This window comes from Eschscholzia californica, unplaced genomic scaffold (genome assembly GCF_041429995.1).
Source record: "Eschscholzia californica isolate CP2 unplaced genomic scaffold, dmEscCali1.0.p SCAF_2, whole genome shotgun sequence".
Lineage (NCBI taxonomy): Eukaryota > Viridiplantae > Streptophyta > Magnoliopsida > Ranunculales > Papaveraceae > Eschscholzia > Eschscholzia californica.
This window is the reverse complement of record NW_028238309.1, coordinates 51,812,609-51,828,566: the sequence shown is the minus strand read 5'-3', so window position 1 is coordinate 51,828,566 and position 15,958 is coordinate 51,812,609. Positions and strand designations below refer to the sequence as shown.

General features: G+C 36.0%; 1 protein-coding gene across 1 annotated transcript; it reads right to left on the bottom strand.

The window, feature by feature from the left end:
* Nucleotides 1-10,923: 10,923 nt before the first annotated feature.
* LOC147558853 (uncharacterized) lies at nucleotides 10,924-14,433 on the bottom strand. Its single transcript, XM_086660566.1, has 9 exons — nucleotides 14,139-14,433; nucleotides 13,921-14,030; nucleotides 13,697-13,815; nucleotides 13,494-13,591; nucleotides 12,741-12,828; nucleotides 12,530-12,649; nucleotides 11,870-11,975; nucleotides 11,631-11,758; nucleotides 10,924-11,364 (listed from the first exon to the last, which is right to left on the bottom strand). The coding sequence occupies exons 1-9, from the start codon at nucleotides 14,198-14,200 to the stop codon at nucleotides 11,320-11,322; spliced, it is 876 nt and encodes a 291-aa protein (XP_086516692.1). The 5' UTR covers nucleotides 14,201-14,433; the 3' UTR covers nucleotides 10,924-11,319.
* Between the last annotated feature and the right edge of the window lie 1,525 nt (nucleotides 14,434-15,958).

Genomic DNA, 15,958 nt, shown 5'->3' with positions numbered 1-15,958 from the left:
TTCCCCGGAGCCCCACATGGGAAGTGTTAGGGGTGTGCTTCAGTCGAGCATATAACGAGTTGCTTGAGCTTGGCTCGACAATTGCTCGTGCTCGACTCGAAATTTAACGAGTATGAGCTTAACACGAGCCTTAAACTATGCTCGTTTTCGATCTACGTTAGTCGTTACAAGGCATTGATACATCATGAAGCTGTGATAAGCACGATAACCGCCTAAGTTTAAAAGAGGTCTAAAGCCCAACAACATGAAAGAGGTCTAAAACCCGACAAACTTATCACATTATTTATACCTTTAATAACCCAAGTTCAATAAACCATGAATTTCACTTCATTTGGGAATCGAACGCTAGACCTCCAAAGTTCTTTTTAGAGTTTATGTTAACACTTTCAACCACTTGGGCAACCAAGTGTTGACAAATCATGCTCGTTTATATATACCGAGTCGAGCTTGATCATTTTTTAGTGTATCCTGAGCTACTCGTGAAACTTGTATAACATACTATCTATAATAGCGTAATATATGGAATACCAACCAATAAAAGATTATTAGAATATGAATCATTGAGAATACCAACCATTATCAGTAATTAATAGTTTTCATAACAATTAATGAAACATTTAAAGATTAAAATGAAAGGGTTAAAAGCAACGAGCTTAAAACGATGCGAGCTCGATCTCTTTTGAAACATATATGATTCGAGTTCGAGAAAATGAACATTTACTCGACCATGCTCGAACTTAACCAAACAGACAAAGATATTAGCGGAGCTCGAACACCTTACTACTTGCATCAGCTCAACTTGAGTACACCCCTAGGAAGGGTTTCGGAATTGCACAGTTAGCCCAACTTTGTAAACCTGGTCCTTTTTACGTCTTCTTTTTCATTATATAGACGGCCATAGTTGGTGCAACTTTCTCTCTCTTACTGTTCATCTTCTCTCTAAAATTATACTTGAATCAATCTGAAAATGAGGTTTGAACAATAAACCACCGTAGTTCCTTTGCTGGTTCAAAATGTATTTGTTTAAGCTCTAGAGCTGATAAGAGTGACAAGTCTCTACTCTTCAATGAATTGTTCTATGTCCATCGAAACTATTAGTCGATCCCCCATTGATTCTATAATGGAGGAGGAGGCTCGGTTCAAAACATAACTCATGCTTTTAGGTACAACTTTCGCAACCTATGGTGATGATCTTGAGACACCATTTTTATTCAAATTATGAATGTTGTTGATTCCTTGAACAACATAAGAATGAATTCATTTATCCTGTATATTACCGAGTAATAAATGATTTAATCTTGCCAATGCATCCACACTGTCGTTTGGCAACCAAAAGTATAAGTACTTTTGCTTGTAGTAGAAGTTCTTTTGCTTTAAAGAAGTAAAAAAAATATTAAAAGTATATTTGGCAAAATCTTACTTATGAATAAAAAAAAAAGTCAAAAAGTTAGTTTGGTGACTCAATTTACTTTTGATAATTTTATTTTTTTTCTCATAGAGATACTTGATTTTAATTGAATTTATTTATGATTTCTATACGAAATGGTGGTGTTGGTGGTGCCATAAAGGTTGGTTATGGGGTTTGGTGGTGCTCGAGGTTTAAGGGTGGTGGTAAAGATATGATGGTGGTGGTAAAGATATGATGGTGGTAATTGTGGTGGAGGTATGGGGATGGTGGTGGTGGAGGTATGATGATGGTGATGGTGGTGGAAGTATGGCGATAGTGGAAGTATGGTGGTGGTGGTGGTGGTGGAAGTATGGTGGTGGTGGTGGTGGTGGAAGTGCGGTGGTGGGTGTAAATACTATGGTGGAAATACGGTGGTGGAAATTAAGGTGTGTGAGTGATAGTGACAGAGGTATGGTGGTGGATAAGATATGTAGGTGGTAATGGTTGTGGTGGTAGTGAAGGCACGATGGTGGTGGTGGAGGTACAAGGTGATTATTGTCTGAGGTGTGGTGGTGTATGGTAGTGGTGGTACGAAGGTGGTGGTTAAGGTGTGGTGGTGGTAGTTGAGGTGTGGGAAGGTAGTTGAGGTGTGGTGGTGAGGGAGATGCAATGCTTGTTGTGGTGGTGGTGGGGGTACAATTGTATGGTAGAAGTTTAGTTGTGGTGGTGGAACGGAGATAGACAAAGAAAAAAAAATTGTCAAGTAAAATTCATGCATGTCTAAAAAAAATTAATTTACTTTAAAGTCAAAAGTTAAAAATATTAACTTTAAAGGTCAAATTTTAACTTAAATGAAGTCCATAAGTTCTGCGTTACCAAACTAACTTTTTTACTTTTCTACTTTAATAAGCAAAAAAGTAACTTATTTTGGTGTTGCCAAACGACACCTAGATAATCTAAGAAAACTAAATCTTAGATTATCCGTTCAATAATGTGATCATTTGAGAATGTGGATCACAATGACAAAACCCTACTTCGCCAAAAGATATACTGAACAAAACACAAAAACCCTACTTCTGAAATAGATAAGTTCCTCTTAATGACCCTTGGATTCAAACTCTGGGTTCTAGAGATCACACAGATGGTTATACTAAGGCATCACAGCTGATCACCCCTGAGCATAGTTGGAATTTAAATACCTTATCTCTTCTATTCCCTCCTGAAATCCGACAAAGAATTCAAACAATTCCTCTTAATGCTCAACAAGACCAACAAAAATGGATGTTCTCTCAATCAGGGGATTACTCAGTTTCTTCTTACTATAAACATCTGATCCATGCCCACACCACACCAACAACAAATATCTTCCAAGGCTGGAAACAATTATGGAAACTTAGGGCACACCCCAGAATCCTTCTCATTCTCTGGAAATTAACTAATGGCAAAAATACAATCCCACCTCTTGCCAAAAATACAATCCATCTGTCCACTATGTGACAAGGAAGTAGAAACCATTATTCATTTTTGTCAGAACTGTAACTTTGTTAAGAGTATCTTGGTTCCACGATCCTTGTCGCTCACTTCTCTCATACACCACCTTCCATGATTGGTTTAACTTTTTACACAGTATGGATACAGAGAGAGATCATCCCACCTCACTCAGAGTTATTGAAACACTTGCTACTACTTTTTGGCGCATCTGGAAGTGTAGGTGTGAACTTATTTTCAAAGGAAAACAATCTCACTCTCCAGCTTTGACTACAAGCATTAGAAACTTCAATCAATCACAAACAGCCATATTGAGAGTCAACCCTCTTATTCAAATTTCAAATCCTCAACAATGACCTGCCCCCAAACAAGGAGTAATTAAAATTAACTATGATGTGTCTTTTGTGCAAGCTTCTTTAACTTCGGTTCTGACCATTGTTGTATATGATTCCACATGAACCCAAATTGTCAAAGACTCCCTTCTCACCAGCTCGAGATCAGTAGATGAAGGAGAGGGGAAAGAAGCGCTGCAAAGAGTAATATGGGCAGTGGGACATGGAGTCAGAAAACTTATTTTGGAGGGAGATTCCGTAAACATTAACAATTCTTTAAATGGCTTCTCAAGTTCAATCCACTGGACTGCTAAGCATGTTATTAAAGAAATCAAAGCTTCAACCTCCTCTTTTGATATGATAAACTTTTGGTATGTAAATAGAAGCTTAAACAAATCAGCAAACTCTCTTGCTATCAGCACTAGGAAAAAGGGACTATCTTACTCTACTTGTATTCCTAATTGCTTGCTTTCTCATCATAGCATCAATATAACAAACTTATCTTCTTATGTATAGTTGTTATGGTTTGTCTTAAAAAAAATAGATAAATTGAAAATCATAAATGAGAAAACCCCAAAAAAATCCCAATGAATTAATGAGATAAGAAATGAGCTTTCCTATTGCTCAAATTAGTAGGGGTCTATTTCTTGGGAAGTCCCAAAGAGGGTACATGTTTTTTTTTGTTGAAACATCCATAGAATTAAATAAGAAAGCTATTACAATTCTTATTAACTAAAAAAGAAGGGACATTCTTCCAGATTTTGGATCTGTTTTTCTTTTTTGCCCATTTAGCTAATTTGTCGGCCTGTCTTTTAGTGTGGCTGAAGAGAACATTCTCTAGTCTTCCTTTGACTTCTCGAATTCTTTCCATGTGGACTTTTGATTGCCATTGTATGGAATGTCGACGATCTTGAATATGCTTGATGAGGTTGATGTTATCACTTTCTATGATGATGAATCCATGGTTGTGTTCCTCTGCCCATTGTAGTCCTTTAAAAATAGCTAACGCTTCACTCTCTTCGCTGTTTCTCGCTCTAGCTGTGGTGGCTATTGTTTCAATGAATCTGGATTCCGCATTGTGGACTATAAGCCCCGTGCCTATGTAAGCCTCAACTAACACAAATGAGGCGTCAACATTGATTTTAAGATATGGGTCCGCTGGAGGTTTCCAATTGTCTGGCTGGTCACTATTAGTGTTCACTTTGAAGTTAATTTTTTCCGGAAAGCTTTTGATCAAGGCAATAACCATATTAATATCCGTGATGGTATTTTAGAAACAGTTGTCACATCGCATTTTTCATATATTCCAAAGGATGGTAGCGAAGTGAATTCCATTGGCGGTGTTTGTTTGAGTAAAGTCTTGCGATGAAAAGATCCAATCCGGAATGGAAGAAATCTTCTCAAAGATAATGTTGAAGTGAAACCAGATGTTTTTTGCCATAGGACAATATAAGAGAGCGTGTTCTATCGTTTCGACTATTGTGCACTTGTTACACATGAAGTTATTTCCGATGTATTTTCCAATCCTACATTTTACAGGTAGAGTGTTGGAGCATATTTTCCAGATAAACAATTGAATTCTCGGAATGGTAGGAAGAGCCCAGATCAAATTCCAGTTATAGCTGGGGGATGGGGGAGGTATATTATTTGTTCTAATATGATTATACATAGATTTGATCGTAAAGCGGTCGGATTCTGTAAGGGTCCATCTTATTTGATCATTACCCTCACTGTCAATAGGGATGGCTTTGATCAAATTACTGGTGGTATCAAAAGTATCATTTAATATGTTCTCATTCCAATTGTTGTTTGTTATGAGTTGAGATACTTTGACGAGATTGGAGTTGTTGATGTTAGTAGGAGGAGTGTTACAGTTGGGTATCCAGTTTTTGTTCCATATATTAATATCTTTACCATTGTGGATTTCCCAGCAAGAGAGATTACGAATTTGATTTATGTGTTTACTTATGTTCTTCCATATCCAAGAATGGTGTGTTTTGCTGGACTCGGAAATTCAGTCTTGGGGTAGTATTTAGCTTTCATCACTTGCACCCATGCTGCCTTAGGTTCTGTATGAAGTCTCCATGCTAGTTTGCTAAGGAAAGCAATGTTATTTATTTCGGGAACATGTATACCCAACCCTCCCAGCCTTTTGGGAAGACTGATGGAAGACCAAGCTTTAGTACATATACCTTTAGGCTTACCCCACCCCCAGAGAGGGTACATGATCTTACACAATTTATGAAACCCAATTGCCAACTTGTCTATTATTACTATATAGTAGAATTTCCACTTGACATTAACCATAACAAAGAATATCTTCACTAATCAAACAATGACACAATGTATAATCTACTTAAAATTTTATAACCTAGCTCAAATAAAATAATTTCTTAGGCTCTGACCACATCTTTTAATCCAAAAAAGAACATATAATGTGGCACATTACTGCAAAATATAATCAGACCCACCTTTTCGTTGGTGGACAAATCCTAGATTTCTACTCCTTAGGATTTGAACAAATCCTAGATTACCAATTTAGTTTGTGTTAAACTTCTTCAACCTTTGGTAATCTAGGTTAGTTCAAATCCTAAGGAGTAAGAGATTTTTATTTTTCCTTTCTTGTTTGGTTTATCCACCATAGGTTTGGTGAAGAATTAGTTAATCCTCTATTTGTTTAGGAAAAAGTTGTTATTCAAGAGTGTTTCCACACATCTTGAAGAGTTGGTTAATCCTCTATTTGTTATCCAAGAGTGCTTCTACACATCTTGAAGAATTGGTTTATCCACCATAGGTTTGATGAAGAATTGTGTAACCCATTATTTAATCATAGTGGAAGATTTGTGGACTAGGTCCCGTGGTTTTTTACATTCTATAGTGGAGGAGTTTTTTGCCACGTTAAATAAGCTTGGTGTCTCTGCTTTTACATTCACATATTTTATCTTCATATTCTTGAACAAGTTAATTAGATTATTTTTTCCTAACAAGTGGTATAAGCTCAGGCTAGGTTCGGGAAATGGAAGGGAAACAGTAGTACACTTTACATATGATTCGAGTGAATTCATGAATGAGAGTTGAATGCAATTGGAATGTGAGATATCAGTGGTCTCGAAACGTTATTGAAGAGGGTTTGCTCCAGATGCCAAGTATCCTGTAACGTTCTTCAACCATAAGGGGTGCTTCGTGTCAGCCATCCAGTCTGAGTTTGTTCGTTGTTAGCTTCAAGTGTGCTCTTATGTTCTTCCTCGATTAGGATTTCAAGCAACAACTTACTCATGAACTCCTTGACAGCTTCAACTCCACAATTTACGATCTCCTGTAAGTGAGTTTTGTTCCAAGTTAAGCTTCCTAACATTTTCTAAATCAAGTTCTTTGAGAATGATGAGATTACCAATTGTGCCAGGAAGAACTGTCAAATCACTGAAATTACTACTAATGTTAAGGATTTCAAGATTTGTCAACAGGCCAATTGCATGTGGCAAACAATGTAGTTCGTTAAAGCAAGCATCCAAATGTTGCAATGATCTCAGATCACCAATTCTGTAAGTTAACCAGTGGACAGAGTGTTTTGCAACTTTCAAGAGTGAAAGAGACACTCCTTATGCCAATACATGATTGGTTGATTGATGGAAAATTTCGAACAATGAAAATGGTTAAAGAGGGAGATGAAAATGGTAAAAGCTCAAGATTTAGAAAAAAAAAGGTAAGACACATGAAAATCCGGACACCAGCAAATTTGGGGCGGACGGATGAGAGGAACTAGAAAGCGAACACCAACCTAGAGGACGAATTAACAACAATACATAGTAGCTAAGTCAATTTAAATCTGTTAAACGAACACTAGTACATGAATGAATCAAAAACATTAAATGAAGGCCGCGGTTTTGGAGAATAAAGAATAATCTCTGGGAATAAATTCTTTAGGGTATCCATGTTTTTTTTTATATTCTTGGGGGAATATTTTATGTTAGTCCAAAAACTCAATTGATTTAAACATTGCTCCCTAATCTTCATCCTCTTTATCACCTTCACCAATCACCACAACAACTTCCCACCACCACCATTCCGGCCACCACCACGTCGGCCACCATTTCCGCCTATTCTCTTTCCTATTTTCTCCTCCCTAACTCACTATTATCCTCTCTCTCCCTCTCCCTCTCCTTCTCTCTCTCTCTCATTGGAGATCACTCTCATTATTTCTCTGATTGTAGACAAATCTCTTTCTCGTAGTCTTTATCTATCTTTTCCGCAGTCTCTCTCCCTCTCTCTCTCTCTGTCTGTATAGATCTCTCTAAGAAATAACAGAGTTTGTGGCCACAAAATGGTCATTGCTACAAATATTTCGTGGCCACGGAATCCTCGAGGAGGGTTTCACCAAAAACCCTCGATGTCAGATTCCGACGAAGGAAACATTGTTCTTTGTCGAAACGGTGTCTGTGTGAGAGATGTAGAAAAACAATAAGAGATCGATTGAGAAACAATGAGAGATCGATTAAGAAACAATGAGAGATTGACAGAAAAACAAGGAGAGATTGAGAGACATAGATAGTCAGAGCAATAGAGTGAGATAATAAGAAATAGACAATGAGAAATTGAGAGACTAAGAGAAGAAGAGAGAAAGAATAAGAGATAGATGGTGCGACACAATGGGAGAGAGAGAGAGAGAGCAATATGAGAGAACTATAGAGAAGAGAGAGAGAGAGAGAAAGAGAGGGAGAGAGAAAGAGAGATAAGGAGTAAGAAGATGAAGATTAGGGGGGCAATGTTTGATTAAGACAATTTTTGGATTGAAAGAATATGCCCTTGAGTCGATATTTATTTACTAAGATCTTTATTCCCCGGAGAAATTTTTTTATTCCCCAAAGCCGCAGCCTAAATGAACTTCAAAACTCAGATAATTAGGTTTACAAAGTTCTATATTCTTCAAAATTGATAAAGGGAGATTTAATAATTGAGCCCCCACTTATTTAGCTATAATAGGACTACACCCCTAAAATGATTATCGTTTAGGCGTTAAACATCAAAAGATTTTCCGTCAAATGACTGTTACATTAGGGGCGTGTGAGTCACATGCTTCATCTTGGACAGAAATACCCCCTCTAAATCTAATGGTAAGCACATGGATAAGAAGAACAACGATCCAGATCAATTCTTCTTTTTTTCAAGTTGTTAGAATATTATTTAAAAATCGACCTCTTCCCTCCCTCCAATAGTCATCCTCTATAAAAAAAAAACCAAGGCATGGCCGGATGGCCCCCAACTTTCACTTGAAAATCTTGACAACCAAATGCAAGTGTTAGTCGACTGGTTCACGCTAAAATTGATAGGGGGGGTCAAAAATAGGTTTAGGTAGTCAGGTATTGCAAATCCGGGATTTTTTCGAATGGCGTCTTCACTAAATACTATATTCACAGTGAGGTGTTTTACCTAACTATAACTGTTACTGTTTATGAAGTGTTTCAAACTTTCTTTTTAAATGGTTTGTAAACAGAGGACGTGGGGTTTGATAATGTTTCTTTTATGCAATGAAGTTTGAGTTATGTATGTTGTTTTGGTTGATTTTAGCATATCTATGATGTGTTTTCTTTGTGTAATGTAACTTCGTTGTTCTCGGGTTTTTGTTGCTCACGTGCAGTTAAACTTGAATGGAACTTCAAGTGTTTTCTTTGTGTACTTATATGGAAATGCAATGAAGAATTCATGGTTCTTGTGTTTCAATAGTTTTGTTATGACAGGAAATGCAGTGGAACTTGATAAAACTTTATGGAACTTTATCACCTTACAGAAAATAGAGGGTTTATACAATAAGATGGCCGCGGCTTTGGGGAATAAAGAAAAATCTCTGGGGAATAAAGACTTAGTCGATAAACATTGACTTAGAAGACATATTCTTTGTTTAGCCCAAAAATTAAGTTGATTAAACATTGATCCCTATTATTCATCTTCTCTCTTAACAAAACCTAGATGGGAAAAACAGAGAAAACTAATAGATGAGAAAGAGTTGGGGTTTCATTTTCATTTTGTAATTTGCACAATTAAATTAGTATTTTGATCCATCAATTTCATCAAGAGAAAAGGTTGAGACAAATAAAGCGTAATCTATGATCAAACTGGTGTTCGACCATTATTTTAGATCTACCAGCTACTGAAACAACACATCAGGCTTCCATTTATGTTTGGAATAAGGTATTTCTAAATCATGAACCACCAAACACTCCAATTTCTTTTATGCAATCTCGTCCACCAACTCCTTCAGCCGTCCTTACCAAACTTACAGTCGATTTCATCCTGGCTTACCACTCCAAGCTCTATCCATGGAGGTCAGTCACTTTTTCTCTCTCGCAGATTGATTCCTTCGATAATCGATCTAGTTGTTTTGTATTTTTGTAATGATTATTGATTTCTATGTTGAGGTGATTGGGAATTTTGTTTATTGATGTGTTGAACATGCATTATAAGAACCCTAATTTTTTCAACAAAAAAAAAACCCTAATCTGTACGGTTAGATATTTGTACTCATAATGCAAATTCTCACATGGTTGTTAGAATTACAATAGGTTAAACCCGAAATCATTTACAACCCTTTACTTATTTTGAACTTTTCAATTGATTGCTTCATCTAGGTATCTCCAATTCCATAAATAATTTGACCTTCAGGTGCAGTTCTACCAAGAAAGATGTTAGAGTTTTCAACATTTGGTACAACCATGGCTCTTCTTGAATGGTTTCCATTAATACTTGTTGACAAGATTTTACTTCTAATTTCTCATAAATGGTCAGACCGAGAGAGAGAGAATTAGTGACAGAGAGAGGATGAGCAGGAGAGAGAGGAAGAGATATGGAGATGATGATTAGGAGGTAAAAAATCAAAAAAATCAATTTGTGGACTCAAAATGAAATTGCTCTATAAGTCAAATCAAATTGATTAAAATCTCTATTCCCCGGAGACTTTTTATTATTCCCCAAAGTCGCGGCCAATAAGATTACTTCATTACATATGAAATTTCTTGTTAAACAATAACAACTACAGCTAGGTAAAACTCCTTACTATAAATATAGTATTTAGTGAAGGCCCCCCATATTTGGAGGGGGTATTTTCGTCCGAGATGAAACAAAGGGACCTGTCTCTAGTGTATTGGGACACAATTAGTATATAGACATTGGTCTTTTTAGTAAGTAGACATTTTCCTCAAAAAATCTAAATAAATCATCATAAATTCACTTTAAAATGACAATATTGAAAATACTTTGATATTTAAAATTAACCTCAAAAAGATAAAAAAAAATTTAATAGTAAAGCTCTCTTTCTCTATCTAAAAATATGCGCAAAATTTCGACCACTATTGTCGAACTATGAATATTGGTCGAAAGTTTGGACATAGTTCAACCACTATGGTCGAAATATTTTCAATATTTCGACTACAGTGACGGAAATTCTGGCGACAAAAAAAATAAAGTAATCATGGTAACCGAAATATTTACTTTTTGAGAAAAATCTTTACTAACATTTTACACTAGTAGGATAAAAAAAATAAATGTGTTAGTACATAGGAAAGAAAGTGATGAGAATAACTTAAACATAAATAAGAATTTAATGTTTATAACCTTGTAGGCGATGGTTGTTTTATAGAGTAGGTTAAAAATAGGATTATGTGGATCTAAGGAAGAACATGAATATAAAAGAAAACTTCGATATTTGTATTGTTTTAATCTTAGTTTTTGTCCATATAAAAGTTCATTTATTCGATTTAAATCTCTAGAAACAATGTCTATTTTCTAATTAGTAAAGGGACTTCAAATCCAAAAATAAGATATTTTGACTATGTCCCTATACCATTTGTCCAAAGTCCCTGTACTTAACACCTCCTAATATAGTTAAACTAGTGGGGGTCAATTACTAAATCTCAAATTGATAAATATCATCAGAAAGAAAAAAAAAAAAAAGTTTACCCAATTCTTTGTTCTCATATCTCATCTGTCTCAAGAGAGGTGGAAGAACTCGAAACTTAGATCTACGGGCACAGGCGAGATAGAAGCTAGTAACAGCTAAAATCTGAATTGCCACCCGGATCAGGTAAACGACAAGAGACTCCTTATAGAAGTTTTTCCCTATCATTCGACGGTTGTTCCTCTTTCACCTCCATCTTCATTCTCAACCTGATACAACAAAACCAAACATATTTCAACATTTTCAGTCAAGGAAAAATGTGATCACAAACTTACGAAATTTCATTCAGTAAGAGAGGCAGAATCGGTTATCGAGCTCATTCATCTAATGTTATTTAGTTACTCATCATTATTTGAGGAAATGGAAATAAAAACAGGATGACGGATATAAGTTTTCTCGGCCAGAAATGGTAACAGTTTAGAAGCTAGTAGCGTTTTATATATACACGCAAATGAACTATAGGATAAACTTTTACCTCGACTACTACCCTTCTCTTCCTCTTTGACTTGGCAAGTCCATTAGCTGATTTTGACTCTTTCCTTGTTCTCTTTTGGACAGTAGCTTCTCTCTCTTCATCATCTTCGACATCTTCATCTGAGTCACCTGCATCAGGTTACAAAACATATTATCTGCTATTCTGCATATTATAGGGTGCAAACAACCAAAAGATTGCATGAAAAATGAAAATGGTACTAAATTATGCAAAAACATTACCGTAGTCAGCATCCTTCAGAGGCTCGTCCATTGCGAGGCCACTAAAATCTTCCATTTCATCTTCCTCTTCCAAATCTTCATCGGGTTCAACATACTCTACTTCCGGCTGTTCCTTATCATAAACATGGTAGTAAATTTGCCTTTATTGTTATTGAAATAACCGAAATATTTCCATTTCCGAGGAGACCGAGATAAAATATAACATACAAAACATTCAAAATAGAAAATATAACAAAACCTTACACTTTTACAGAAACTAGACATCTATTACTTGTTTACTTCTATTAGTGACGCACCCACATATTATACGAACATAGATTAAGATTTATGTTGATAGTTACACCTTGAGGTGTACACACCAAGAGTCGAACGCCTTGTATGTAAGATGTTTACACCTCGTTTGTCATGTCAGACACAATCACGAGATAGAAATCTAGTGAATTTCCTTGAGGCCTCGCATCTTCCTTACTAATCCGCGGTCATACTTATATAACATATTATCCTTAACCAACAGGCCTATTTGTCACTAGTTAATGATTCCTAAAACAATTAAGGGTTTTCTTACCAGAAAAATGTATTTCATTAGCATGACCACAAAAGTTTTACTACTAATCAAGTCACAGTTAAGGAGCTATGAAGGATAAATGTTTCTCATCTTACCTCATCCTCTTCATCACTTTGCTCAAGAACTCGTTGGTAAGCTGGCATATTATGGTTGAGTATGTCATCTTCAGTATATATTCCATTTAGAAGACGTACTATTAGTTCTTTCTCAATGTTCTGCAACAAATAATTACATTGTAAATACCAACTTCAGTGCAAAGACATGAGAGTTAAGATTCTCTCGCATATATACACACAAAGAGATAACCTTTTCCACAAGTGCAGCCTTTTCAGCCTTTTCCAGTCTCCTAGCATCTCTCTTACTCTCCTTCCTAGGTACTGTCGTTATCTTCTCTCTGAGAAATTGAAAAAACCGTTAAGTCGTTGATCAGATAATCTTTAAATTTCATCTCTTTCAAAACTAATATAGGTTAGACTGGAGTAATGATGATTTAACACGCTCCTGTTAAACATCATCATGTCGCATAGAACCAATAAATTTTGGTTATCAACATAAATTAGTGTTCCATTGGCTGCTTTGCGAATCCTGTACTAGACCACCATGTTGAGAAAATGAAGTCATTGCTCGCTGAATGAGCCACCAAGCTACAAAAAGATTATCGCGCACACCAAAATTCGGAAAATGATACAGTAAAACTATTTTTGAGACGGTTTAGCCAAGACCTATTTCATATGGTCCAAGTGGATACTCCTTTTAGTGTTATTGCTTTTGCCCCGAGTCAGATACTCCAGCACCCAGATACACACTCATATTCTAAGTCAGCTTACTAAGTATAATGTGAGATTTTTTTACTTGCTCGTACTGGCACGCAATTGTGTTAGAACCACAAAATACATCTCTAGGTTAACGTCTTTCGTGTACAATGTAGCAATGTTGATTCAAAACTAAACACTATAAACTAGAAAACAAATTAATTCAATAGTGAAAAGATTAAAACTATTATAATTCATCGTGAGAAAGGATTCCATTCCATTCAAATCAAACAGAGAAAACAAATACCTTGTCTTCAAAGAAAGCTTCCTCATACGTATCCTCATTTGAGTCATTTTCGTGAGACGTTGCTTTATTTTGTGCAAGAGGAACTTGGGCCAGTACAACTATGAATATCAAAATTAAACAATATTAGGGTTTTTTCCAATCATTCAAATCAAAGGGGTAATCAAAGGAACTCAATTAACCAAGGGCAAGTGAAAGTAAAATACCATATGCTTATCAATGATTTCAAGTGCTTTGTCATAATTTTTCGGTAGTTTAACTCTTTCCCATAATTTATTCGGCATATGTGCTCTCTCTATGGTTTTCATATATAAATAAAACACTCCTGTTTTCAAACACAAAAAATGCAGGATTTGATGGAACCCACAGCTAAAAAATCAATCTTTCATCATCCAAATATGTTTAGAGAGAGAGAGAAAGAGAGGTCTACCATCGTGATCCCTAATGGTGGCATAACGACTGTTAGCAAGAGGGCAAGAACTCCGATTGCAAATTCCAGTTAAATTATATGGATTTCGACAGAAATTACCCGTTTCAATTCTAAAAAGGCAAATTAAAATCCACGATAAAGGAAGAAATAAGTAGCTAATAACAAGTATGATTTTGTTCATCTAAATGAATTTAGTAAGGGGGGTGAGAACTACTTACTTGGCCATGAAACTACAATGGTTGTGCCTGATAACTTGCCAGATAACTTCATCGTGCTGCATCTTTGATTCTAACTTCCTTACAATAACAAAACTTGGACGAACTCTAGGGTTTCAGATGTTAAGGGTTTGAGATTTAAGGGTTTTCTGTAGAGGTTTAGGGGCTCAGTGAGGAGGAGAGTCAATTAGGTTTAGGAAAGCTTAATCAGTTCTGGAAGGTAAGAAAATCTTGGCGGGTTAGCGCATGAAGTTGCGCAAGCAGCCCTCGCTCCTTGATTTCCTAATAATCTATTTTTGGCCCCTCGATTTGTGAGGTGTGGCTAGTTAGTTCTTTCTCTTAACTTCATTGTATCTTGAACTTGCACCTTGTGCTTTGAATGAAGTTACTCTTCAAAAAAAAAAAACCTTAAGTCAATCTCTCTGACCCCCTCCCTCCCTCTTTTTTTTTTTATTTTTTTTAAAAAATTCTCCCTCTCCATATTTTTTTTTGAAGAAATTGACTACAGTTTACGTTAGTCGTTACAAGGTAGTGATACATGGAGACGATGTGATAAGCACCATAACTGTCGAAATACTACTGGACTTAAAGGCCGACGAATTAAGTGGCCTACAACCCGACGAATTAAATGGCCTACAGACCGACCAATTAAGTAGCCTAAAGTCTACATAAAGGTCATGTTTGGTACGTGAGAATCGTGTGGGAATGGAATGTGATTTCTATCAATCACATTCCCCACTACTGGTAAGGCCAAACTACTTTATTTATACCCAAGTTCAATACTCCTGGATTTTCACTTTCATGCGATCAAACCTGGGACTTCTGCATTGCAGAGTATATGCGCTAACCAACTAAGCTACCAGTGGTTGGCTCTCCCTCTCTATTTTGAGGAAGGGAATTGCCAAAACACTTATCTAATCTGGAGAAAAACCTCAAATTAGTATACGAGTTTCCACACAAGAGCCAATATTAAAGGTGGAGGTGATGGTCGGAAGAGGGAGAAAAATCTGACAATATATATGAAAAGTCGCAACAATAACAGTTTATTGACGACCCTTACCAGCATAGAGAAGAGTTAATAACGGAGGCTACACATAAACAAAAAAATGTGCCAAAATCTTCCTAAAATGTGGTAGGGTAAATGGACAGGCATCAGGGGTTGGTTGAAAATAGATGGGCTTCGATATCCTAATTGAGTTTGGGCTCAAATGTACTTAGTAGAAGTTGGGCTTTCAGGTTTTTCACTAACTCACTTCTCTCTGGATGTGAAGTAATCTCACAAGCATATCATTTTCTAAACTGTGATATAAATTAACATTCTTTTACTATATTAATAAGAAATTACTTAACTAGTAGTATGATTCTGAGACCGGAAAAAATTTAGATTAAACTCTCATATATTATTTTTTGTTTACCTTCTACCTGTGTAGTATGACGAAATCGAATATCTACCTAGTCGTTATAATGTAGAAAACAACTATAGACAATGACAAAGAAAACTTTGTTAGTGAGAAAAAAAATGATATTTACAGTGAGATAGATGATGAAAGTAAATTAGGGGATAACATCAACGAAGAACATGAAGATTTAAAAGGAGATGTACGAAAAAAAGAATATGATGATATTCAGGATGAGATAGATGAATTTCGGCCATATGTTGGCATGGAAATTGAATCTCCCGATGAAGCTTACAAATTCTACAGTCAATATGCATCCAATATGGGATTTAGTGTTCGAAAGTCTTCGACCTGTAAATCTAATCTCACCAACACAATAATAGGTCAAAAATATTGTTGTTCGCTACAAGGATTTTCTAATTCCAC

Bases quoted from the DNA above. Each gene is read 5' to 3' on its own strand.
- LOC147558853 (XM_086660566.1), bottom strand. From the start codon at position 14,200: ATGCAGCACGATGAAGTTATCTGGCAAGTTATCAGGCACAACCATTGT. The intron at 14,031-14,138 runs GTAAGTAGTTCT...TTGCCTTTTTAG, and splicing joins CATTGTAGTTTCATGGCCAA to AATTGAAACGGGTAATTTCT. The intron at 11,365-11,630 runs GTAAAAGTTTAT...TTGTTGTATCAG, and splicing joins AGAGAAGGGTAGTAGTCGAG to GTTGAGAATGAAGATGGAGG.